Source organism: Lutjanus erythropterus, chromosome 6 (assembly GCF_056507025.1).
Source record: "Lutjanus erythropterus isolate fLutEry1 chromosome 6, fLutEry1.hap2, whole genome shotgun sequence".
Taxonomy (NCBI): Eukaryota; Metazoa; Chordata; class Actinopteri; order Lutjaniformes; family Lutjanidae; genus Lutjanus; species Lutjanus erythropterus.
This window is the reverse complement of record NC_139322.1, coordinates 12442271-12470099: the sequence shown is the minus strand read 5'-3', so window position 1 is coordinate 12470099 and position 27829 is coordinate 12442271. Positions and strand designations below refer to the sequence as shown.

At 39.5% G+C, this 27829-nt stretch overlaps 1 protein-coding gene across 1 annotated transcript in view; it reads right to left on the bottom strand.

Annotated features, from left to right (window-relative positions):
* scube3 (signal peptide, CUB domain, EGF-like 3) overlaps positions 1-27829 on the bottom strand; it is a 106838-nt gene that overhangs the window by 13755 nt on the left and 65254 nt on the right. The window contains exons 6-10 of the mRNA XM_084720681.1: positions 26640-26756; positions 18954-19001; positions 12140-12256; positions 10008-10130; positions 4300-4416 (exon numbers count right to left, since the gene is read on the bottom strand). Coding sequence (XP_084576807.1) covers positions 4300-4416; positions 10008-10130; positions 12140-12256; positions 18954-19001; positions 26640-26756 — 522 coding nt within the window. The remainder of the gene's footprint in view (positions 1-4299; positions 4417-10007; positions 10131-12139; positions 12257-18953; positions 19002-26639; positions 26757-27829) is intronic.

Here is a 27829-nt window from a genome sequence, read left to right as displayed (position 1 = left end):
CACTCTAACCGTACATACAGATGGTGGATGAAATAAAAGCAACCCTTCAGAGTAAATAATACAATCCAGGACCACTGCAATCACCCCTCAGACTCAGATTTTAGTTTTTCAAAAGTTTCAAAAAGGTGGAATTTATTGTTGGGTCACATTAATGGATTGAACAACCTAAGTATCCCTCACACACCGGGAAAGATTCATTTTCACAACAAACCTGCTAGACTCCATTAAACACATTCAGTTACCCACAGGGCCACCTTCCTTAATGGTGGAGGCTTGGATGGTAACACACAGGTGCAGTTCAGGTGCAGTTAGGCTGTGACTATTCAGGCCCATTACTGAAGCTAAAGTACTCATACAAGCCCAAACTGAAAATACTCCAATACAAGTAAAACCTTACCAGGCTAAAAGTATATAAGTATTAAAGCAAATTCACTTGAAGTAGGCATTGTGCTGTAAAATGTTCCCTGTCAGTGTACTATTATATATGATGTTTTTGGATTAATATTACTGCTGCATTAATGTATATATTGCATTTTACTGTTGTAGATGTTTAAGGTTGAGTGCATTTGGACTACTTTATGTATTGTTTGATAGTGTCACATCATATTCATATTCTATAAGATCATCTTATATTTGCAGTATTTGAGAATTTAGGGTATATTACATTAATGTACATATCGAGATATATATCATATATAGCAAAACAGGGACGCAGAAAAATCTGCAGATCTCATGTTTTCATTGCTCAGACAGATATTATAACTAATTCATTATATATTGTATACTATACATACCCTATACAGACTAATTCACATTTGCGAATTAGTCTGGCAATGCCAGGCTAATATATCATGGCACAAAGTAAAAATACTGAGATATTTTTTATAAACTACATCACTGAGCCCTCTAAATAGTTCCTGTTACTTTGCCCCCCTCTGGCATGTACCACTTGCACAGTAAGAAACAATTTTTAAGACTTTTAAAAAGGTCCAGCGTGTAAGATTTACAGCAATTTATGTGCAGAATATAGCAAGACTAGAATACAATATTTATAAGTATTTTTTTGTTAGTGAATAATGACCTAAAAATAATAATCATTGTGTTTTTGTTACTGTGGAAAAAGTTGTTTATATCTACAGAGGGCACAGGTCCACTTCCATGTAGGCTGCCATGTTGCACTGCCATGTTGTTGTTTATTATTTTATTTTTAAACACAACTAAGGTACAGGCATGTGATCCTAAGACAAAGACCCTTTTAGATCAACATCGATTTCATCATCCATCATAATGTTTCACTGTGGTCATCATCGTATGCCAATTTGCCAGCCCTAACATCCAACATAGGTTCTTCTACACACTTGGAAGGGAAAATTAGACAAGTTCTTTGGAATCTGCAAGCTCGTTGCCAGATATCACCAAATCCTACACATCGTTTTTATCTTTATTTGATTTTGAGAGTAGAGACAGGAAACACAGGGAAAGGGAGGGTTATTAAACGCAACAAAGGTCCAAAGTTGAACATGTTGCAGTATTATGAGGTGAGTCACATTTTTAACTTTTTGACAGTGTAACTAACTGCTCTTGTGTTTGCGTAGACCCTGTGGTTGCATACAACTACACGTTACCGCTCTCTAGTCTCAGTAACATTCCTCATTCTACATTCTGTTGCAACATTCCTGATCAGTCGACCTGTCAAACCACAGACGAAAAAAAAAAACACAGAACAAATCACTGCACAGCTATGTATTTCGAGTACATATGCTGTCTCTCTCTGTCTCTCCCAGAACTACTGTGAGGCCCTGAGGCGCTGGAGACAGCAGCAGATTCTAACTGGTGATACACACTCCATCAAAGGGACGCTGCAACACCCTGATGTGCTCTGGCGGGCCTCTTGCTGCCTGCTAGGCAGATCTGACGCGCCCCCACACACCTCCTCCTGACACCAAAGACTGTCTCTGCTATCTGTTCCACACCAGAGTACAGTAGGTACCTGCTAACGTTTGATGGACGCGGTCATACTTCACCTTGAAGGACCATAATTGTGTTTTTTTCATGTTTTAGTCCATTAACTACAGCACAAATAGTCTGCACTTTACATTACTGCCAAGTGTAGCGTAAGTTCTTTGATTGATTTCCTGCCTTCCAGGACGCAACCTGTTTCAGCTCATTTCAGTCCATTTGAAAATCAACTTGCAGAGACTTAAAGCTGGTTTGAGAGGGGAAATCCATCAGAGGCATTTTGTTAAATTTAGTTATTATACAAGAATACAGGTGCAAGTTTGATAAGGAATGAGGACCAGAATTAAAACATCTGAGGGGTCTGAAGGAGGCGAAGTTGATGGATGACGGATCGACATTAATAATGCTGAAACAGTGGTAGCTGCATATGTGTTTACTTATTTGTTTCATACTTTTTTAAACCTTTCCTTGTTTTTCTCTCTTGGTTTGTGCTGTTGTTTTCTAACATCAGTTTTACTTTTTATCTCGCCCACTGATGTGTATAAAATCCACCAAATAATTATAATTGTATGTTCTTTTATGCTGCTATAATGTTGTTCTTAAAAGGGAAAATGGAAAAATAAGATTCCTTTTATGTATCAAAGAGGATTAACCTGCAACAAAAATATTCTTAAAATAAAAAGAATGCAGGACTTTTCTTCCATGTTTTTGTTTTTTTAAGGATACTTTAACATCCAGATTTACGAGTCATCTGGTGAAAAGATGAATAATAACTGACACTGTGAAAACAGCAATATTGATTTGTTTGTTTCTTGAGAAGTCTCAGATGTTGGAATCAAAATGACTTTTACATATATATAAAAAAAAATACCCACAAAATGTTGATTTTGATAGACTACCTTTCAAAATGTTTCAAGTTGACTAGTGAGGTTGATTTTCATACATTAACTCACAAGACTAAGGGTGCCTTCATGTGGTGTCAGAATAATCTGAAAAATTTGTTCCTGGGTGGGAAAAATTTAACATGAACAAGTAGGATCAACAAAAACAAGTCAAAGATTTCCATACATGACTTACTGAGTTGCCGCCTGCTGATACCATGTATGCAGGAACATGGAACATGGAGTTTGGTTGATACGTGTTTTTTTTTTTTTTATTAATTCATATAGTGCATATCAATTTTTTGCTCACATGTAATTTGTAATCCATGTAGATTTTTTAACTACATTAAATAAAGAGGTTATTCATTAGCATTAACCCTGATAACAAGTAAATCAGTATTTTTATTGATTTTAGAGGAAGTACTGGTGTAATAATGAGTCGGGCACAAAATTAGTTTGTAATATAAAATAGAATAGAACTGTACTTGGATTGCAACAAGCACATCAACAGCACAACCCTGCCTCATCCTTTGTTGCATCCAGGTTGTTTCCACATCAGGGCTTAAAAGCTCATGATTTCCCAACTCGGGATAACTGACCATCCAAGGAACATGTGAATGCAACGTAAGTGTTTACAGCCAGGCTAACAGCTCTGTGAAACTGTACTTAGACACAGCGGTGTTTTCAGCTAAATGCTCACATCAGCAGGCTAACATGGTTACAATGATAATCAGCTAACATGCTGATGTTTGACAGGTAAAGTGTTAACCATGATCTCCACCTTAGTTTAGCCAGTTAGCATGCTAACATTTGCTAATTAACACTAAACACAAATAAGAGAGACTGACATGAATCTTCTTGCAAGTATCTGGACATAAACAAAAGTACTGGACAAACTGACTTGACCATGGCAATGCATAAGTGATCACCAAATCCAGAGGGGGATCATGAATCTGTGTACAAAATATGATAGTTGTCGAAAACAGTTTTTGAGATATTTCTCTCAAAGCCGTAAGTATCAATCATATGGTGGTGCTGCAGGAAAAGTCACAGGATCATCAAAGTCTTTAGGATTCATGAATGTCTGTACAAAATTTAATGGCAATCCATTAAATAATTAAATAAGGACCAGCCATCTGACTGAGACTGCCACACATAGCAGACTGCCTGAAAAGTGGGAAACCAAACTAAAAGACTGACGTATGCTTTGGAAATTAATCAGCAATTATCTTAAGTATATGAAATGCTTTAAATTATCAGCTAAAACTATCTGGCATTGTGGCTTTATGTAAGCTGTCAGTATAATTTAAAATTAACATTTATAATCTATCTCAAGTGTAGTTATATTTTTTCCTGCCAAACATAAGAGCACCTAATGGAGGGTTAGAAAAGAGGTGTCAGATGCAGAGGAAGAGTGATGGACAGGAAATTTAAGAGACGGGGCGATGTGCTGGCTCACCTCCACAATGTGCAAGGCCGTAGAGGACGTAGCCTTTATGACAGAGGCACTGGAAACTGCCGGCAGAGTTGACACAGGAGTGTTCACAGGCTCGGTCAAAAGAGCACTCGTCAATGTCTGTGCAGAGAGAATGACATGCTGTTAGAAACTAAAAGACAAATTGCAGGAAAAAAAAAGATCAATTTCTCAAACAGGACTCTTCCATACCCCTGTCATGGCGTATTTTCCTGTTTTCATCTATTGTGCAGTATTGTATTCATTGTTTGTCATGAATTGCAGTGGGTCAAGTCACATGCCGCAAGAGAGAGAAAAAAAAAGTGTCTTTTGAAAGGAAGACGCCTTCTGTTTGTTACTTTGTATAGTGGCTGACCTCCTGGAGACTGCAGTTTTCATTTTGATGTACTGAAATGGAATTTTCAAAGTATTTTTGAAATAACAAGCGGCCACAGCAGGAGTCAAAAGAAAGTCTGCCCTTCACCTGATAAAAGAAGCTGAAGTGCCGTTTGTTCCCTCAGCATACAACCTGTCAATCATCTTCAATCCCTTTCCTACTCTTCACCATAACATAAATGATCCAGTATTTTTAGAAACCCCATAATCAGAATCTTATTCTTTCGCTTTAAGCCCAAATAGATAAATAGTGGTTAAAAATCACTGCAAAAATCAGCAATCAAGAGTGTAGAAATGCGGCAGATGCAGATAGGAGAAAGCCTGCTTTTAGTGTCTTTGGTACTTTTGACCCTGTCACCCTTATCACACCTGCAGATCCACACTGCGACAGCTCCTTCCTGCCTGTCAGTAGCCTCTCCATCTTATCTGTTTGAGCTTTTCTGCTCTCTTACACGTGCATCCTGATAAGTCTCTGAAATGTCACAGGCTTAGAGACCATAAGGATTGATACATGAAGCTACAGGAGATGGATGACATTTGGTTTTATTACGATCAAGGGTTCCTTTAATGTCAGCAATAATCTGTGTCAAGCCCAGGCAGCGCATGCTGGGAGAAAATGGGGATGTGCTTCAACTTTGCTGGATGTCTAATTGGCTAGTTTAAGAAAGGTTCCCAGGGTTTTCCCAGGAATATCGTGCTTTCATCCACTACAGTACATCTGAGCCTCCTCTGGGTTATGAGGCAGCGCCAGCCAGCATCAAACGGATGATGCAGGTATTTCACAGCAATTACAGGAGTTCAGTTAAATAATGGGTTACCTTGAAGAAACCAAGACAGACTGACAAACGTCTGTACTCATTCATACATTCATGCTGGGCATAATCCCTCACGTACAATACCGCTGAACTCAGCCAGTGAAGACATCAAAGGTGTTGACCAAGTCATTGTTTTGCAACTAACAAGTAAGTCTCAAGTCTTTGCACTCAAGTCACAAATCCTTAACTTTGAATTTTGAGTCCTAAACAAGTCATATTGAGCTATTCACCAAATCTAATGCCATTTTAACAACAGAGCCTCGACTGTTCGACCTTCTGATTTTTGCGCAACTTCAAATGTCAAACAAAGTTAGGAGTTGTTGCGTCTCCATCTGTACTCTCTGACCTGCATGCTTTGCATACTGCAATTCATATTTTGATTGACTGACTGTTTGACTTGATTTGATTTGACACAAACAAAATTATCTTTGGTATTTTTTTCCCAACTGGAGCTCAGTGACCTAACGTTTGTTCTTCGTGGTTCTCTTCTGCAACATGATTGGATGCTGTTGGATTGGTTCAAGACATCTGGGGACTGAGGCAAACTGAGTGTCGACTGAGAATGAAAAGCCTTAACATTAGTTGATCCAGGAAATGAAGGGAAATAAACTGATGATTGGCAGTCAGTGTTGGGCAAGTTACACAGCAAGTGCAATAATATTACTTTACTTATTACTTGGTATCTTTTGGTATCAAAAGTAATTACTTATGTTACTAGTTATATAACTATATTACTTTTGCACCCTGGCCTTGCTGCTGATCCAGTGAACTGTTAACACCCAGAAAGCTGTTGTTGTTAGCTGTCCAGATGTGCGCTGTGGTGGAAACAAAGTCGACTTCTCTGAGTGTGGTCTTCAAAATCAGATTCATCACCACATACTGTCAAACAAACTCAAAATATTAACAATACTTCCAAATGTGGAAAGTATGCTTCTCTCCCCCATCCTCCATTCTTCATTTATCTTTTTGACTAGCAGTTGACGTGTCCTGCCCTGACCTGCTACATGTACATGTTAGACCTGGGTCAAAAAATAACCCAGTAACTCAGAGTTACACTACTCGTTACTGGGTAATAATATAGTAATGAGCAGAGTAGTAAGCTACTGAGTCATGCACTTCTACCCAACAGTGTTGGCAGCACACTTTTTAAATAACATACTTTTTAAACTTTGGGCTTCAGGGAGGAGGTGTCAAGTATTGTCAAATCAAAAGGCTCAGGTCTGAGTAAAATCATGAGTCACCAATGTTGAAGTCCAAGTTGAGTTGCAAGTCTTTTTTTATTTTTTATTTTGTCAAGTTTAATCTAAAGTCATCAGAGTCTGACACAAGTCCAAGTGGAAGACGGTGTCTGGAAGACAGTGATTGAGGTTAATACTTGGCAGACACGTTGAGAGAACCTCAAGAAGATGAAATTAAGAGATTAAGAACTTATTAAGTGATCAGTTTACAAAAGAGCACACGTGCTTTGGAGGTGATCCACAGGTTAATGTTCAAATGTATCACATATACCTACTTTCATAAAACAACACACAGTTTAGATTAAACATCTAACAAATAAAAAGAAGAACCTGATGCACTAGTTGCATACAGAGAGGTCAAAATTGAGCACAAATAAAGATGAAAAACTTTTCCAAGAACAAACTCATATCGTCCTCGCTGTTTGTCCCCTCAGGAGATTCATAACAGCAGTGGCAGATGAGAGCAGCATGGGCTTGCACATGCTGTATGAGGCATTGCAAAAGTGATTGTTTTTGGCGTATTAAGAATAAACTTTGCTCAGCAGCACACTTTTAAACAGAGAGTCTGAAACCTTCTGGGAATTAGGCGTGGTGAGCGACTGAGTTTACCCTCGAAAAAATGTTGCAATAAATGACGCCAGAAGTCGATCTGCAACTTATCATTATATAGTTTTGTGTTGTGCCACGCTGCAGAGTGGATGTGTGAAGACATCTGGGACTGCAGATACTACAACCCTTATTTACCAGGCAGATAAGGTGAAGTATGCAGTGGGTGGGCGAGACTGCATCATGAAGTGATGTACGTGCAGGGGAGCATTAAAAGATAAAGTTAGAACAGTGGTATCGCTTACACTGGAAATAACAAATCAGACTTTTCATCATTTATTTCTTCACCTTTTTCTCTGTTAATCTGCATTGAGACTGATCTGGATGTCAGGACTAAATTCATCACTTTAACCTCCACCCTTCCTCAATATAAAATTCTAGGGAGGCAAATGAGGTCAACTGAAACTAAGAAGAGGTCAGTGTTGTTTATACAGAACAGATAAGAGCTCTATCATAGATGTTCCCTCTGGAGAAGACGTGACATCTGATGAACGTCTCCCTGAGTGCCCTCATACGGATTAGGAGTGCGAAGGAGATGAGAAGGAGACTTGGGAGGGTGTTGAGGGTGGAGGAATGCTGGCAGGGGCTCAGCAGGCATGCCCCATCCTGACTTATGGGCCACGGTCCACTGACAGCAAGGAAACACCATGACTGTTTAAACCAAGATAAACCCAGAGTTCAGTTTACACATCTCAACACCTCGAGGAGACAGCAAACGTCTGTTTAAGTGTTACTGAACACCATGACCCAACACCAAGCACTTAATAACAAAACTGTGGTACTGTACGGTGGCATTTACTGTGGCTCACCCTTAATCTTCTTAATCTTCTTTATGCTCATAAGAGAGATGCATGATGGGATTATTACATGTTGTTTAATTAAAACAATACCCCTGAAACACACACGCTTAACAGGGGAACTTCTCGGATATACAAACATTCGGATCAGCATATGAAAACTGATTAATAATGTTTGTGGCTCTAGAAGAGTTTTGTCAGATCTGAACCTGTCAACCCTCATGATGTCATACTGATGTCATTAGGGTTATCTCAAGATGGGTTTGGGGTCTTAAATTCTTTCAATCCTGCGTTACAAATGGGAGGCATGATGTTTACACGTATGATACCCACCAATCCCTACCATCCTGACTTTGTGCTTAATTAAATGCACATCTGTGAGAGTTTCAGAAATCTAGGGTTACAATCTAGACACAACCCTTTTAAAATTCTGTTTCCTTTTTCTAAGTCAGACACATGCCAAGGACTTTTGATACAATATTTATCCTGCCTTGTTTGTAAACTTATTGCTCAATAAAGAAAAAAAGGCACTTTCTGGTTGCATTACTTGACTTGCATTGAAGGAAATTCAGGATGAAGTGTTTTTGGAGCTTGCTCTATACTAGGGACTTAAAGTGAGGATATCTCTTCCTCTGCTGCTTTTATTTTGATTTTCTTTTTTTAAATCTGTCTCTTGAGAGTCGCCCAACCTTATGGAGGAGAGATCCTAAATCCCTAAAGTGCCTCTTTAATCATAGATTTGCATACTAACACCAGGGGTAAAAACCAGAGAATAAGAGGATAAATCATTAAGATGTAGTTTCCCCTTTATTGAGAGGTATTTTGCTTTTCATTTAGCCTGGCTCACTTTCCATGGGGTGAGAAAAATGAAAGGAATGAGAGGTGAGGATAAGGAGCAGACAGGTGACTCAGAAGTGTGGAGTGTGTGTGTGAGCCTGGCAACACCTCACTCAACAGGAGGTGAGCTTTATCACATCCCTTCTCTGCAGACAAAACACACAGCACCAAACAAGGACAACACTGTTCCAACGTTGCCCCTGTGCACCCAAACAGCACATGGCTGAGTTGGTTAAGGCATGGTGCCACAGACAACAGGCTGTGATTTACATTCCTACATGCACAGACCACATTTTCTCAGTTATCTGTGTTATTTGGGCAAAATAAACTTTGCATTGTTCGGCTCCAAATAATGAGAGAAAGGCAGAACAGATCTGAAGTGACAAGTAAGTGGCTGCAGAGCACAGCGACACAGTGTATATTTTCATTGACCACAGAAGATGTTTATGCTCTGTGTACAGAGTGGTGTGATTCAGTGCAGCAATTCTAAACCCATTGCATGACATTGATGTGTACCAGGCTGGATATTGATTGACCACATCAATAAAGAAAAGAGAATTAAAAAATAGCATGTCATCTGTTTTTCCACTCGCAGAGAGGCTGAGCTCGGCTCCGCAGTTCTAGCCTGCCTGTCTTCTTTCACCAGATGTTTCTGTAGTGGCTTGATTCATCCAAGAACCAGCAGAGGTTTTAGAGTTGGAGCTCTAATTCCCCACACCTGTGTTCGGCCATGGCAAACTCTTTATTTGTTCTGCAGCTAGTCCTCCCAGCTCCTGCTGAGCGATGGCTACCACCAAATATAACAGACAAACAAGCCAGAGAGGCCTGGTTTGGCTTCTCTGCAGGCTGGAGGGAGCACATTTTTGTGCCACTAGGAGGGCATTTTTGGTTTACTATTCTTGATCAACAATGCAGAAACACTATAAAAAAAATAAACAATTGAGGACATGCTTTTGGGTAGTAATCCACAGGAAACTGTGTTTAATCCCCTGTGATGGCAAAAGGTAGTGAAAAGGTCTACCTACCTTGACAAGTTCTCTCATTGGTCAGCAGCTTGTAGCCTTTCTTACAGCTGCACTCAAAGCTGCCCACCGTGTTCCGACACACATGATCACATCCCCCATTGTTAAGACGGCACTCATCAATATCTGTGAATGAAAAATCATTAAGGAGAATGGACACATCACATGAAAGAAGAGGAGACAAAATTAAACTTACACCTGCAATACGTGATGTTCTTGGCCACACACATGGCGATCCTGATATATTTTTATTGTGAACAAACAGCTTATTTAGACATCCAGTATACTGTCTGGTCTCTTATGGAGAAGAATTATCGTTCATTTAGAGCCATGTTTCTGCCCAACTGATGAACGTGCTTCCAGCATTTACTCTCTATTTGCTCTGATTTTTTCCTCCACCATCAACTACTGAGAAAATATCTGGCTCTTTAGTTTCCAAATTCTCCACTATGTTCACCAGCTAGTTCCTAACTTTGTCTATCTGCCATTTCGTGCTGGGCAGGTAATGTACATCATCATTCACATCATTTTTCTGTTTTTTACCCTTCAATCGCTGGAGGCACTGAGAGTGATAAGGATGGAAACAAAACAGAGTTGGGATGGGAAAACCCAAAAACAATGAAGACACTGAAATAGTCTGTAGAGCTGAGGGGACAGCAGGAGTTGGCATCGGAGTAACGTGAAAAGCATTAGGAGAAAAAGTGTGAGTTTGATGATTCATTTAGCCTTTAATCAAGCCCTCATTTTCATGGGAAATATTGTACCTGGTGGCAGACATATTTGTGAAAGCAAGGCTTATAGGCTACAAATCTGAATGCAAATCGTGTCATTCTGTAGTCATTACACTGTGCGATCAACATTTACTTCATAATGATTAGTTAAAGCAGAAAACTTGCCTATTATCACTTTAAATATGAATGATGTGTAGATTATAGCAGAAACATTCATAAAATCATTCATAAAGTTGTTGAATCTGAACAGAGAGGTGAACAAAGGCAGTTAAGCTAATGTTGTGGACCTTTTCCAAATAGGATGATTATGTGTTTTGCCGTGACGGTCTTGCAGAAACTGGAAATGAGCTTCAGGGATTTCCTTACTGGCCCTCAGAAGGGCTAAAATCAGTTTGCGTGTGGCTGTAATGGGATGCAGCTCTCATACAGTAAAGCCTCCTGGCAGTAAGGCCTCTAAATCATCACTGTCCATCTCCCTCCGATTACTTTGCTCTTTATGTCTGCAGCCAATACCCAATCGATATATCATGTGCTCATCCCTGCTTTTGATGGTGCTCTGCCTTGGTAAGTTTGGCAGTGGCTCTGATTAATTCTGAATCATCATCACAAATGAGGCGTCTGTCTCTTGAGGGAATCTTCATCATCTGGTTGAAATAAATGCATCAGAAACGGAATAAAATAATCCCTTCCTTGCTTCATCTTTGTCTCCGTTCTTCAGAAGTGCCTAGCCTGCAGCAAGCCCCTGTCTTCATGTGCCAGAGCTGCCTGAGTTTGTTTTCCTCTTGTTTCCTCTCAAACCAAACTAATATAAGCCAATGTACTTTTATCAGAGTTGTTAGTGTAACATTACAGGCCATAGAGGGATGACAGATTCCTATCCCCGCTTTTCTGGAAACACAGATTGTCCTCATTCTCTCCAAAGTCGTCTGCTTTAGCTGTCAGTAGTGCCTTTGTTTTCCGAGTCTCCTAATATAATCCTCAGTTTCACCCACAAGTTTGGAATTGATTTTATTAGACATAGTATAAAAAAACTTGCTGCAGTGTTCAGGTTGCTCAAGTCGAGGATGCCAAAACTTAGAAAGGAGGGTGATGGTAATGTAGTGGAAAAACTGTCAAGAAAACTGGTGCCATGACAAAATAGTACTCAAAATATGCAGAAAATAGTGTACGATTGGTGGCACCAGTAAAGATGCAGACACTGTAAGAGCAATTGTAGATGCAAAACAATAATAGTGCAGTCTATAAAAGGAAAATCCAACTAGCAGGTTGGAAAAGGTGCTAACTGGGAGGGCGGGGAGAGTGCAAATAGCCTGATAATAATTCTTGTGAGCTCCAGGTGTCTGGCAACACAACATGCGAGAGATTAATTTGGTGACAGGTGTGTTTTGAACGGCGTTGCTTTACCTTTGCAGGTCTTGCGGTCCGGCTGCAGAGTGAAGCCAACAGGACAGCTGCAGCGGACTCCTGTCACTGAATCATGACATGTGCTATCACAGCCGCCATTGTTCACTGCACAGGTCTCTGCAGGGGAACAAGCACTCACAGTCAGACAAACCCCATGGAAAAAATACACCGTAGATGCTGTCCTGACCTACTTATTTCTCCCCCATCAAAACAGCATACATGCATACTGGTATTATACTAACAATGAGAAGGGACACTATTATATTCAGCATTCATTTTTTGAGTCAAACAGGAGCAAGACAGAAGAAGCAGAGCAGGCTTTCAGGTCCTCAGTAGTACACAGGAATCAGGAGGAAACAAGAATAGAGAGTAGAGCTGGATGAGATTAATAGTGAGGGAATTGAGGAGTTGCTTGTGAATAATGAAAGGAGACAGTCATTAGGAAATATTATAACCAACACAGCCAAATATAGGATTTCAAGTTTTCTCTAAGTGTGTGCAAAAGTATGTAAGTCTGTGCCTGTTTGCTTCTCGTTGGTCAAGAGAATTGCAACCTCTAAAAGTCCTTTGTCCTGCAGGGCATCTGTCTCCCCTCCATCATGAGGGCAGAGGTCTGGCTTCCAGACAGATACGGACAAAACCACCACTTTTTCCTGGTTCTGACAAAACCTTCCAGGCATTTTGGGGATAAAAAAGCAATTTCAGCTACCTGGCCCCTGTGTTGGCCAGACTGATTTGAAAAGGGGAGGTAGTCAGTCAAGACAGGATAGCTGAGGTCTCTTCTCTAGACAGTGACAAATTTCACTGAGACTTTCATTTTAAGCAACAGTACAGGAGAAATTTGTTCTCACATAAAGGAGACCAGTGTGTGCCTTAATAGTTTTTGGCAGCTTTATAGAAAACCTCACACACTTCAGAACAAAACAAATAAAAAACACTTTTGTGACCTGGAACAATCACTTTAACTTGCTTTAAGGCAACTGGTCCACACAGCTCATCACTTCTCTCTAATGGGCTGTAGGAAGCTGCCTGGCAGATCTTCTAAAAAGGAGCCAGCACAGCTGGGTTAGTGGAAGACTTCACACGGGCAAAGGAGATGGCAGCTCACACGTGGCACTAAAGAGGGAATGCAGCCGCACTGTTTTTTTTTTTTTTATAGAGAACGAGGATCCCTTTGGGGAAACACCTAATCCTCTTCACTTAAATCTAAAAGTGCACTGCCTGCAGCAGCCATAATGAAACTTTCTAAAGCTCGTTCTCCAAATAAAAAACTCAACTGTAGACTGGAATTATGTATCAAAGCAAAACAGGTGCTTACAGTGATGTAATTTTATGTTTTATAGCCGTTTCATAGACAACAGCTCAAAACAGTTCAGTGGATGTTGTTGCTGAAGGCGGAACATGAGGCATTCATATTAATACACAGGGGGTTCAATAAAAGAAATTAGGTAAACACTTGATGAAAATGGACTTGGAAATAACTAATATTGCAAGCACCACTATAAATGTGGGTTTGTTTTAGTTTACATGACAGTCAACTATATTTGTGCCTGTTTAACAGTCTCTCTGCTTTTCTTTGCCGATACAGTTTGGATGTGTTTTTATATGTTATCATGATTTATCTGAGACAGTGCCTTGGGTAACTTACATTATTTTGCACTTTTTTGTTTGGCTGACACTCATGCAGTTTTGCAGATTATTATCTTTTAAAGTGAATCTCTATTATAGCTATCAAATGTTTTTAACCTAAAATAATGCAACTTATGGCAATGTCTGCCAGTGAGACTATGTAACTTTTGAACAGTGCTGCTGGAACTCACCGGAAAGACGCTTCACCACTTTTTTCTCCAAGTGAGGAAACACAATATTCAATGCAATACAATGTTTGCATCATACTTTTTTTTTGAGCGCTTGAAGATTCAGTCATCACTAAAATGTATATCCTGAAATAGAGCCAATAAAACAAATGGAAAGGTAAAAGTTGTCGCATTGGTGTGGAAAGAGAGACCACAATGCAAAAACAGTCTAATGTTTAGATTTAAATACACTCAATTGAAGTAAATTAATAAATTATTTATTTGCATTGTGGCTAAGAAGGTGCAGCTCTCTTGTTCCACACCTGTACTTTTTCATGGTTGGCACCTCTCCAACACCGGTGTGCATTCTTCCACCTAACTCGTCCTAAAAGTTGACATATTGAAATTTAATAGATAAGAAAAGTGTGATGCAGACATGCAGTCACAGCAGAGAGAGAGAGCTCATGTGGACAGACTGCCACTAATATTCTCAACATAATGAAACTACTTATACACTAACATTTGATTGTGTGGTCTAATGTAGATCATTGTAAGAAGAGTAGTTACATTACCTGAATCAAGCCATAATTTAAGTGTATGTGCACATCATGGGTGCGCTCCAGCACAAACAGGACTACACCTCTGCTTTTGAAAGAAGAAATAAAGTTACAACTACGACTGAAAAGTTTAATTTCTAATCAATAAAATACCTTACTTGGTCTGGTATGACGAACATCTTTTGGTGGCTAACGTAGCTGATGTTAGTTAACTTTGCATGGATATAGCTATGTAAATGACATTACTGAGTCAGTTTGAGGACTTTATGACTCTATCACACTTTACACTATGTTTTAACATGTACCGTTACCCCATAATTCCCATTTGTGTCCCCTGTGGCAGCTCAGCAAAAGTTACATAGCCTTTTATGCTTTTATTCTCTAAGTCTCTGGAACATCCTACCCAAATCATGTTAGGTGTGCTCCAACACTATTGACTTTTAAAACTAAAGTGAAAGCATTCCTTTTAGTACTTTTTAGCAGTCTGGGTTTCCAGTCTCAACTAATATTTTATTTTATTTCATGTCTTTTCATTTTTACTACCTCTAACTGACTTGTCTTATTAATTTTATTGGTCAACAGCTGGTCCTAATTTTTATTTTATTTTATTTTATACTATTTTATTCTCACTTCATATCTTAAATCTTATTTTTATTGGTCAATCGCTGTTCTTATTGTTTTAATTCCACTTTTCTTGGTGTTTTCTTAAACCCACATGTATTATTCATGTACCTCTTTTAATTGTTTTTACTCAGGAGTAATGTTTTATCTTTACACTATCCACATTTTTTTTTGGTTCGGTTCAGTTTTTGTTGCTGCGGCTTTTGTGGCAGCTCACGCTCTGTGCAGCACATTGTGCTTCCACCTGGAATGATATAAAGTTTTGCTTGCTACTTTAACGCACTTCAAAGCTGAAATCCTTTTCTGTGAGGTGTTTCCATTATTTTGTCTACTCCCTGCAGTTGGCAGAACACAGTTATTCTCTGCCTCTGATCCTTTGCAGGAGGATGATAGCTCATGATGGAGTATTGGGCAGAGGGAGGGAGGCGGGGGGGGGCTCTTCCAGTTAATATGCTGGTCCCAACCCAGGCTTGAGAGTGCAGCACTGTGGGTTCACATAATTGCAAAGTGTGAGCAGAGACAGTTGGCAGACGAGACGATAAGACAGTGTCAGGACATGCCTCCAAAACGCTTAGTCAGGCAGCCATCTCACCAAACTGTAATGATCATGTGTTAAGAGAGCAAAGAAATATTTCTGACATTATGGTTTTGTGAAGACAGGGCAGAGACACACGCTCTGGTATGTGTGTGGGTTTGTGAGTTTTGGATGCACACCAGCCACATCTACAGTGCACCGGGTTGGGACCCGCAATTACAGTAACAGTGGGCAGACTTTTGTAAATATCTTCCAATGTGATGTGTCGGGTGTTTGGTCTAATGCTGAGCCTCGACAGTATACGTTTCATACAGAGAGGTTACAGACAGTGTACATAATCTTTTAACAGAAGCCACAGGATTTCTAGCTGCAGTGCTTCTCAACTTCCATCACAACTGTTGACAAGCAACCTCAATGCCACTTGTCATCAGCCATTTATGGCGACCGCAAACAAAATACGTCAACGGGCGAGTGGACAGAATTCATGAGGAGAAGGCAGAGTTTCCGTCCATGTTGTTCACCAGGAATAAATGGCTTTAGTGAAAAAGATCTTTTTTAGAAAGAGAATATACTGTTTTCTTGACCAAACGGCAAACATGCAAATTACTCAGAAGGTTATTATAGCTGTTAAGTATCAGACAAAATCCGACAAAAGCTCTGAGGTGAATGCTCTCTCAATAACTTTAACCACACACGAAAATAAAACCAGTGAGAACAGCTTGTTAATGTTCTCTAGAAGTCCAACTGTGAAAGTAAACCACAGCGCTGGTTTCAGGACGGTACAGTAAGACAGGAAATCATGAAAAAAAAGGATGCAAAATATGTCTCTTACTCCTAATGTTTCTATTTCTGAGAAAAAAAAAAAGAAACTAGGACACAAAATCCTAAAATAGGTCAGGCTGCTGTATTGTAGCATGTGTGAAACTCAGTGTACATACAGTTGTAACAACTAGTAACTTAAAACACTATTGTTTCACTTCTTACCTTGAACAGGCTACTCCTCTGAGAGCAGGCTTCCTCCCTCAGTCTCTAACATGGTATAATTAAATCGTAAATCTCTTTGATGTATCAAGGTTTGATACATCCTCACAGATTTATGAGCATATTTTTCCTGGCATCTTTGCCATATCTATTAAAACACAGCTCATCCTGAAAATTGGGCTTAATAGCCTCAGTGATTTTATCAAAACTTTCTGTACTTTTTCTCTTCTCTATTTTTGCCTCAAAATGTGCTCCATTGTTCATTTTACTGCAAATGTAGTGAAACAAATTACTTTTGAAGAAGAAGCAGGGCTGAAATAACATGGCTATATTCCCAGAAATTGATCATTTTCACCATTTCAGGACACAAGATTTCATGTGCATGAAACAGCAAGTGTAGGGGGATTCTGTGTTTTATCTTGTGTAAGAGGCAGCGCTGAATCATGGACACATTATTGGCTCCTTCACCAAAGCTAATAGGCCGTGATGGTGAAGTTTAGGAACACCATGGCTGTGTGTTTGAAACACTGCAAGCTTAATTTAATTCCTTTCAGTCGTATCAAAACACAAATAAAACTGAAGACTTTGGTCTGCCTCTTAAAAGCCATCACAGTTAAATTGATGGCAGTTTGGACTTTTGACAAAGGCTACATGAACTTGTGCTAATACTTTCTTTTTCAGTAAATCAAACAAACTGCAGCAGTGGAAGAAGTATCAAGTCCTCGTGGATAGGTTCTGCGTTCAAAATCCTATTTAATCACATAGTATTACAAGCCAAATGTCCTTTAAGTATTAAAACATTCTGCAGAAAAATGTCCCCTGTTACTGATATATTATTATAAATGACATTATTACATTTTTAACACTGATGAATCAACTTGTAAGCAGCTTTTTACTGTTGTTGCTACAATTTTATATACAGTTAGGTAATTTATTTTAGTGGCTCCTGGTCTTAAGGTTGGACCCCTCCAAAGTACAGCTTATAAAGGGTCACAACATGAAAGAAAAACAAAGTTCTGCAACACAAATTTGTGAAAATGTTTTTGGGCTTTAATCCTTGCCTTTTTTGTTAAATATTGCATGTTTTTTTTCCCATCTGGGGCCTTGAACAATTACTGAAATGAAACCATCTGAGAAGTTAAGAGGGTACAATAAATCACTCTGTGGCGAAATTGCCGGCAACTCAGAGATCTGAAATGTGACAAGAGGTCCAAAGTAGATACAGCTTTATTGTAAGGGGCCAAAATCCAAAAAGGTTGGGAGCCACCGGTTTAATCTTTTAAAATGCATTGTATATTTAAGTAACTTTATTATAGTTTTAAGTTAAAAGGATAGTTCAGATTTACTGAAGTAGGGCTGTACGAGGTTTTTATCAGAGGTCAGTGTATTACCTGGCAGATGCCGGTTGACACGCCCAGTTTGGAGAAGCAGAGAGGGATAGTAAGGTGCTGTTTAAGTAGTACGCTATATTTAGAATATTTTCACCGCTTCACCTTTCCATCAGACAACCTTTTCTGATGGCAAAACCTCTGTTACATAAACAATCTTTCTCTCTCTGTCTCACTCAACCAAACTCCACTGGCAGAAACAGTCATTTTACTTGGCAGAACATGGGAGCTGCTGGCCTACCGCTGCCTCAATTGTTTTCTTGTGTTATTTTTCGACTTTGGCGTTTGAAAAGGTAAATTTGGATTCACCAAAGTCATAATAACACATAATAACAACACAAACTAACAGATCAAGGCAGCAAGTCTTGCGTTCTGTGAGGTAAAATTACTGAAATTACTGATTTCGCAAATGGAGCCTGGTGGCTTTGGAGAGAACTATATTTGGCTTATATAACGGCGGTTTCCCATCATTAAAGGCTGTCTGACTGCATCTACTGTTGATAATACATTGACTATCGATAAATACCTCATACAACCCCCCACCCAAAAGAACAGTAGTAAAGAACATGTACTTAGTTCCTCCCCTGTCAAACTGGCTGCAAGTAGGGAGATGATATTGACAGGAACAATCTTTCTATTTGCCAATCATTACATACAGTAAATCTCTACCTCTTTATTTAACGCTCGTGCTGTTGGCTCCCTGTTTGCAGCTGTGTTTTAAAAAGGTGTGGTTCGACATGGGCAGTGGTTGTTATTGAGAGGGCATTCACAGAAGGAAAAGGAGGGTGGGGGGGTGTCAGAGGTCAAGGGTCAGAAGGATGATGCCCCTGTGGGGAGGGGAGGGGAAGGGCCTGATCAGAGTCTGCTAGGTTAGCTTCCTCTGCTCCCCACACCCACAGACCCCCAGAGAGAGGAGTCAGAGGAACACATATTTACCATTGGGGAACAGCAGTGGGGCTGCGCTGGACGGGATACTCCTCTCCCCTGCATGCACGCGCACACCCACACACACGCACACATTGTAAAAACACCACTTTAGTTCTCTGTACACTTGAACCACGCAGCATTTGCGTGTTATATGTAAATCATGAGCATGTGACAAGAACTAATCCAATGTGGTATTCTGTGTATCCACCTTATTCCTACAGCGCCATGATAACATTTTGTGAATTATGGGCGTGACTTCCACGCATCTTTTCTTTTTTGGGAAATAAATGATGGGAGCACAACTTGTCACACCTAAAATGGCATGATGTGATCATACCTTTAACTTTTACTTTCAAGGGATGGAAGAACAACCTGAAGAAGTGACCTGATCATTTTCACTAAGATATTTATTTGATTCTTTATTGATTCTGTTGTCGGTGAACCAATGATCAATCTGAAAAGCTCTGGGGCTTATCAGTACTCATGAAGGAAACAAATGAGAGGAGAAGATTTCTAAAATAAAGTTGACATATCAAAATGATAACATAGTTGAAATATATGGAATAAAGTTGAAATGTTGAGAATTAAGTCAACAATAATAGAAAAATAGGGAAGAATAGGGTCGAGTAGAAAAAATAAGAATAAGAATAAAGTCGAAATATCGAGAATGAAGTCGATATGTTGAGAATAAAGATGAAACATTGAGAATAGAGTTGAAATGTGAGGAATAAATTTAAAACTGAACTTTTGGTATTAGTGGCAGGTATAAGATCAAAATGATCAGGAGAATTTTTTTTATTATCTCTTTTTAATTTTAAAATAAAGTTGAAATGTTGAGAATAAAGTTGAAATACCATTTCAAATTTATTGTTGAAGTTTTGACTATTCTTTTAATGCAAAATCAGAAGAATTCTTAATCCTCTCAGTTTTTCCCCTTATGCACGACCCTTACACTCCTCTGTACCCTTGTGGATTCAGAAGCAGACGTGGTAGTAACAGACAAGTCAATTTTGAATTTGTCTTCTTTTGTTTGATGATGAACTGTATCATTATTGACAGCACTAATCTCTTTTCATTTTTGGTTTCTGTTTGACACAGTGTTGTTTAAACCACAAATTTAGTTTGGCTTGACTGTTGGTGCAGTCGCGAACAGCATGACTTGTCCCAGAACTCTGTAACATTTTAGCCAACACTCAGCTGACTTAGCTTGCTACAGATTTTTTAAAGGCCACTCCTTCCAGCTGGATCCTCCCTTGGAAGTAGAAGCTGAGGTATTACCACATGAACCTGTTTATGGTGTGAAAGATTGTGATCCCACATTATTTATTTCCCAAAAAGCTGCAAGAAAAAAAAAGCTGACTCTTGCAGACACCAGCTCAGTGAAAGGAATAACTGGAAGTTACACCCATAATTCACTCGGGCTAGGAATAAGAGGATGTCCATGGATGCCCGCAGGAGGCGATAATGACATGAGATAATGACATTATGTGGTTGCAAAAAAAAAAAAAAAAAGACAGCCTCTTACTGGTAACAACTGAACAAACACCAGTGATTATTTTTCAAAACCTAACAACAAACTGATGACGGCAGGTCTTCATCTAAAATGAAAAGGGTGACATCTCAAGGCAAAAGTGTTACCTCGCAACATGCAGTCATGCAAATATATTCCAGACAAAGTGCAGTTTTGTTGTTTGTTTGTGTGTGAAATGAGGATTTTGCTAGTTAGTATGAGCGCTGCGAGCCTTGACAGACAGAGCGAGTGGTGGTTAGTGCTGCAAGCTGGAGGACAGGGACAGCCAGATTCACGTCTACACTTTATGGTGTCTTTTATGGTCAGATAATTTCAGAATTAATGTTTTTAGGCTGTTGTGTCAAGTCTCTAAGCACTGTCAGTGGTCCAGCTGTACAATTTATGTGCTGGCACTAAAAAACAATTTCAGAATTCATTAGTCCATTTTTGTTTTTAACTATAATTTATGTCAAATTCTAACTTTTAATTGGCTTTAATTTCAACAAGTTCTATAGGCCAAATTTGTGAAGTGATTCCTATTTCTACAGTCCACTGAGTATATACTTCGCTTTACACTAAACTACATGGCACACATTTAGTATGCGGACCAGGTACACTCACCCATGACACAGCTGGGGTGACGGATTGGGCCTTTAAGCACATTGACAAAATGGAAAAAGGTACAAGGCCTTTGAGGGTCTTTTTTAAATTGAAGGAGGAACAATCACGTTTATCCCTTCACTATTCAGTTATCTTTTAAAAAACATTATTTCAGGTTAAAATTACTTCCAATTTCTGTAATTAAAGCATGTGGTCTCTGAATTGGTCATCCACAGGTCCGGAGCTCTTTTGAGGTGCCAGATAAGGAAGCAGATGCTCATCTCTGACAGTAACAGGTCAACACCACAAAGCATGCACAGTTTACATCAACTGTCACAGGTCGACCAACATGTCCCAGTCCCAACATGCAGCATTCAGACAGAACACGGTGAGATACATCTGAACACAGCAGCATGAATGCACAGACCACCCGAAATGAGAGCACAGTATGTTTATGTTATGGGCATATGCATGTAGACTACATGTGTTTACAGGCATGTGATGCATGCATGCTGGATATGCACTGTATGTTTGTGTGGTTGTTTGTATAGCTTTTTGTTTGTATTATAAAATGCATCCCTTACTCTCTCTCTCTCTCTCTCTCTCTCTCTCTCTCTCTCTCTGTGTGTGTGTGTGTGTGTGTGTGTGTGTGTGTCTGGCATAGTGTGGCCAACTCTTCAGTTGATTGAACTCCTGAGCATGTCTGCATCTGCCTGCTATTTGTGAATGTTTATGATTTGCTGTGCTAACAGCATGAATGCTTCCACATGATGGCTGCTCCTTTCTGATACTGAACTTACTTGATACAGAGAGTTTATGCACACATAAACCTAATTTCGTTAGGACTGCTTCAGTCGTTAATCTGACTTTAAAGGGACATTCCGATGCAAAATCAAAAAAATGCATATTTTTCCTCTTACCTGTGGAGCTTTTGTAGTGCTATTTATCCATCTAGATTGTTTTGGGGTGTGCTGCAAAGTTTTGGAGATGTCGATCGTAGAGATGTCTGCCTCCTCTTGAACATAATTGAACTAGATGGTATTTGGATTGTGGTGCTCAAAGGCTAAAAAATAACATTAACACAACAATGTCTCTTTCCAGAAAGACTCAAGATAATCCACATCTTGTTTGGAGCAGTTTGATGTAGGAACATTTTTTTCCCTAGTGAACGCCGACCGTATCACAGCACAGAAGTGTGTATCTACTCATGGACGAGATGCTTGTCCTCATGACAGCACAGGAGGTAAACGTTAATGGCTTCCTCCTCGACTGAGCTGTAACCTCTCGTCCATGAGCAGATGCATGCTTAATTCTACAAGGTAACACGGTTGGCAGGTGTAGTTCAGTCAAAAGAAAATAGTTCCTACATGAAACTGCATTAGCAGGGCTGCCATAAGATTTCATTTGGACGACCGGAAAAAGCAAGAAAAAAACCCTGATAGTAATAGTTGTGTAGTATACAGTTAACTTGAAACCATGATATTTTCAGACTGTTATTGTACGGTGAAAATCTCACACTGTTGTGGTCCTGGCAGAAAATGTGTTGACAAAAATCTATTAATAGTTTTAAGCCAAGTAAAAGTTTTAAAAAATTCTAGTTCCAGCTTCTAAAAGTTGAATACTGCAACTTCTATTTGTGATGTGAATATCTTTGGAGTTTTACCAGTTAGTCAAACAAAACAAGTCAAGTCAATTTTATCTGTGCCAAATAATAACAGAAGTGATCTCAGAGCACTTTTCATGCAAAGGTTTAGACCGTACTGGTTATAATATTATTTACAGAAACCCAATCTGACATTTGATTAACCAAACAATTAATCAACCAATGGAGAAAATAACTCCCAGATTAGATTTTATACCATGGCTGATGAAAGTGGGGCATGTGTGCCAAAGTTAGCCCACCATAAGATTCTATTTGGTCCACCAGATGTTTCTAGTGAAAAATAAATAACCAGATCAGAATTTTTGGACAGAGACATTGCTGCTGAGTTTTTCAAATGTATTTTTTGGCTCTTTGAGCACACAAGCTGAGTGCCACCTACATTGTAGTTCCATTCCATTCAGGAGAGCGCAGACATCATTATGGTCGATATCTCCAAAACTTGACAACTCACACCAAAACAATCCGGATGGTAAAAGGAAAAATATGTATTGCTGATTTTGGGGTTAGGGTTAACTGTCCCGTTAAAGTTTGAGCGGGCGATTGAACAAATATCTTTATGAGTGTTTGTGTGCTTGTGTGAATGAATGTGAGGGAGAAGAGCCTGTGTGTGTGATCCATAAAAGTCCTGCTGACGCTAAAATTCATCTTATATGTATGTGAGGTATCAACAGAGGTGAGATAGGAAGGATAAAGAACCAACACTTTCAAACAGAGCAGCATGTGGTGTATTATTACAAAATGCATGACTGAGCCAGGGTGAGGACAGACACCACAAAATGAATGAAAATGCAGCAGAATGCATGTGAAAACACCCCACAAGATGGATTGAACAGTGAAGCTACAGCATACTGAAGGAGCCCACCAGACTAATGACAAAGCCACTGACAAGACAAAAGCTGTTTTCTAATCATGTGCCATGTTCCTTGTGGATGAAGTATGCAGAGACTCAATATATCATAAATGTTTTCAAATCAACAGTGAGGCTAAACAGGAGTGTATTTTCAGTTCGTGTGGTTGCTATGGATACCCTCTACACTCTATACATCATTAACTATTTCGGAATGCGTTGGTTGAGAAGTAATTATCACTACGTGCCATGCAGATAGTGCGTAAAAATACAACAAGTCATTTTTATCTCCTTTGTGACATTTAAAGCCACATGAAACATAATTCAGAATTAGAATAGAGGTTAATGGTTCTAAGATGAACTATTTGTTAAAAAGAAAAAAGAAATTTCTTTCCTCAAAGCAGAGGTAGCTGTTGCAGCCTGAAACAAGTTATGGTAGCACTTTACAATAAGACTACCCTTATAAATTATTTATAATTAGGCTGACAATTAAGTTGTAAACACTTTATAAATCATAAATAATAATAACAATTATAAACAAGTTATAGCAGTGTAGTTTTCACACATTAATGTGGGCTTGCTATTTTAATCTCACTAATGAGCCACTATTATTTAGAATTGCCATACTGTGCGAGCTTTAAGTGTAACACACATCACCATTTATCAGTGACTTAAGTCATGTTAAAATTTGTGATATGCCTTAGTGCATAAATCTGGTAATTTGATAATTAACTTATTAACAAATATCAGGCGAAGCTGACAGGTATGATGAAGAAGACCACGTAAGCTAAGTAAGCAGTGAGATCTGAGGCTTAAAGGAAAAATCTGTAATATACTTATCGCAACAAATCATAAAATGACAATTGACATGCCATTATAAATTAATGAAAACATGTTAAGTTGAAATCCTCACTGATCTGACAACAACACTACAGCCCAGGTGTTCTGCTTTAAAAATTCAATTTTAGTTTGCCTATTTCATGTTAAGTAGTTTAAATTCATGCTGAATGTTCACAAAAGGAATTAGCGTCTGTTTTAATCTTTTAGAAGGAGTAGATGTTTATGATGCTTTCTGTGTTTTTCAGAGGAATGGACTTTTGTTTTCAGAACAACAGACTTAACTTTTCAACAGTTATAATCAGCTGATCGACAGTGGAGGACTCGCAGATGTTTGTTATTGTCAGTTTATGATGTTGTGCTCATCTTGTGCTCCTGCAGTGTTTCTCCAGCCTGCCTGAGCTTGACAGCTCACTTCACCTATAGATTGTATATTAATTAGGATTTAGTCTACATTCTATGGTTCCAATTAGGTATTTGGACTGCAGAACTCGTTTTTGAACCCCCAGTTGTTGCATGTCACTCCTTTAACTGTATAGGATAAATGTGGGCTCACTATTAGGTAGGCAATAGGTCACTGTTGTCCTTTTTATCTAATGAGTTGTAACAGTTTATGATTTATAAAGTCTTTACAACCTAATTAGTTATACACCATTTATAAATCATTTATAAGGGCAGTTATAACCTGGCACACCGACCTGTTATATCAGTGCACATTTCCACAGCTGTTAAAGTGCTACATAAAAAAAACAGGAGAAGTTTCATCATGCGTTGCTTTTGAATATTTGCTTATGGTGGAAACCCTACACAGTTATGGTCTTAGTGCACAGTAGTGGTGCCTTCCTGAAGGTCTTCCAGCGTTCTTGTCAGTCATTCTCCCGTCAGTGGTTCATTTGGCAGATTGTTTGTTTTATTGAGGTTTTATTAACTAATAGAGTGTCTGGGAGATGGAGCGCCCCCGTGTCGACCGCAGGGCGGCCCTCCCTCCACCTCTGTAACCCCAGACTCTGAGGGGGAAATCAAAGATTTTAACTGGCTGACTGCTTCCTAATCTGGCACACCAAATGTGCATTTGCTCTGCCTTGGGAACAAGACAGACTAAGACGTATAATTTGGTTGCGGTCAACTTTGTGGCGTCCCCCTGGCCTAGCAGGGTATGGCAATAATGACAGGTTGGCTGACCAGACCTTGACATGGGTCTGGCTCTCATCAGGGCTGTGGTAATAAAGGGGATCCAGAAACACTGAGCTAATCAGCCGCTACCCAAACCGAGCTCTCAAACTTAACAGCCACTGAAACCAAGCAACCACCTCACCAGTCTGCTCTTTATTCTATTACTATGTTTGTCTTCCTGACAATGGAAATATGTCCTATTGAACTCACTGAAGCTTCAATTACAAGCCCAGGTTACCAAAACTGCAAAGCACACACTAAATTGGTTTAACAGTGTTCATACTGTATACAGAAACTATTACTGACGCTTTGGTTACACAGGCGGATAAAATGAAGACCTGTCAGCCGTAATGGTCAGTCGCACATTTACGCATTACCAACTTTATTGTTCTATGATCATCAATGAAATGTGCAATTCTGCATGGTTAAACACAAACTGCATGAGACCAGTGGCTCTGCTGCACCTGCAGGTCTCATCTGATAGGAAGCTGCCCTTCAGAATGGTTCAATATGCTCGAGTGGCTGAATGATTTTTACTCAACTTAAGTCAACTGAGGCAAACACTGATAAATGCCAGTGGAAGGTTAGGTCAGGTGTGTGAGTTAATCCCCAATGTGAAGCAGCAGAGGAATTGACCCAAGGGCTAATAGAAGGTGTGTATCTGACTGCATGGCTGAGAGAGACAGAGAGGAACAGGGAGAGCTGTTGCACAATGTCCAGTGAAAAGGACGAAGGAGAAGAGGAGGAGGAGGAGGAGGAGGAGAAGGAAGAAGTCAAAGCAGATGCAGGGACTCAGAGGTTACTGGAGCAGCAGCAGAAGGAGGAGAGAAAGCACAGTGGGTGGTAGCCTTTTGTCCTTGTATGTCACAGATCAAGAGAGAGGGCTCAGATGTACAGCTACTGTAACAACGTCTGTATTTCAACTTGCATTTTATCACTGCAAACCTAATTTTCAAATGTTAATTAAATTTGCTGGTAGAAATTGGATGCTGAGTTAATCATTTTCTTGCTCAAAAGCCATTATTTCTTGCCTTTGGTAGCTGTATCGGGGGTGAGATGACTCACCTACACAAGTCTTTCCATCGCTGTGCAGGACAAACTTCATGTGGCATGAGCACTTGGGGCCGTGGTCCGTCTCCTCACAGATGTGCTGGCAACCCCCGTTACCGTAGTTACACGTCACTATCAAAGAGCACATAGTTAACATAAACTGTGCATGCAGGATAAAACACATTCTTGTAAAAAAGTTTTTGGGACATTTTATGCCTTCTATGAAAAAGGTGAAATGAGGATAGAGAGGAGGGTATGGCATGCAACAATGGTCCCCAGTTCAGGACACTAACAGGATAATACAGACTCTTCCTCAGGGCCATATGCTCTATAATCAATTCAGACTGCATTCAGTCCTCCTTCAGAGGGCTTTAAAGAGACATATTGTAGTGTATGTAAAGCTTCCTGTTGCAGAGTTTCTCAAAATGGAAGAATTAACACAGTCAGAACTCAGTCTTAACATTTTAACACTGTGGGAATGTGTAAAATGGCTTGAAAAATGTCTCACTTTACTGTAGATGCACATCAGTGTCAGCTTGTTGTTAGATAAATGACTGTTTAGACTAAAAACTGTTCCTTATTTCAACGTGATTAGAGCACTGCAAACCAAAGGGACCTCCAGACATTTTTCAACTTCTGTGTGTACAACTAGGCTTAGATTAAAGGGGCAGTTCAGATTATTTTTGAAGTGGGGCTCTATGAGGTACTTATCCATAGACAGTGTATTGACTACAGGAGATGATGGCCAGCATGCCCCCAGTTTGGGGAAGCAGTAGGAGTACTACAATACACAGCTAAGCAATGTACTGCTGTGGACAGTGTCAGCAACAAAATGTATTTCAGCCACCTAAAAACCTATATTAATTTAAGTGTACACTATATTTAGAGGGTCTTCACTTCTTTACATTGCTGTCAGCCTTTTTCAATGGGAAACTGCCACTGTATGAGTGAAATATCACTCTCTCCAAAGCCACCACACTCCTTTGGCAAAAATAGTCATTTCAACCTACAGAACACAGGAGTTGCTGACCTACCACTGCTTTGATCAGTCAATTTGTTCGTGTTACTGTGAGACTTCAGTGAATCCAAAATAACACTAAAGTCACAGAAAACACAAAAGAACGAACCATTCATGGGAGCGACAGACCAGCAACTCCTCTGTTCTGTGAGGCAAAATGACTGATTTTGCCAATGGAGTCTGGTTG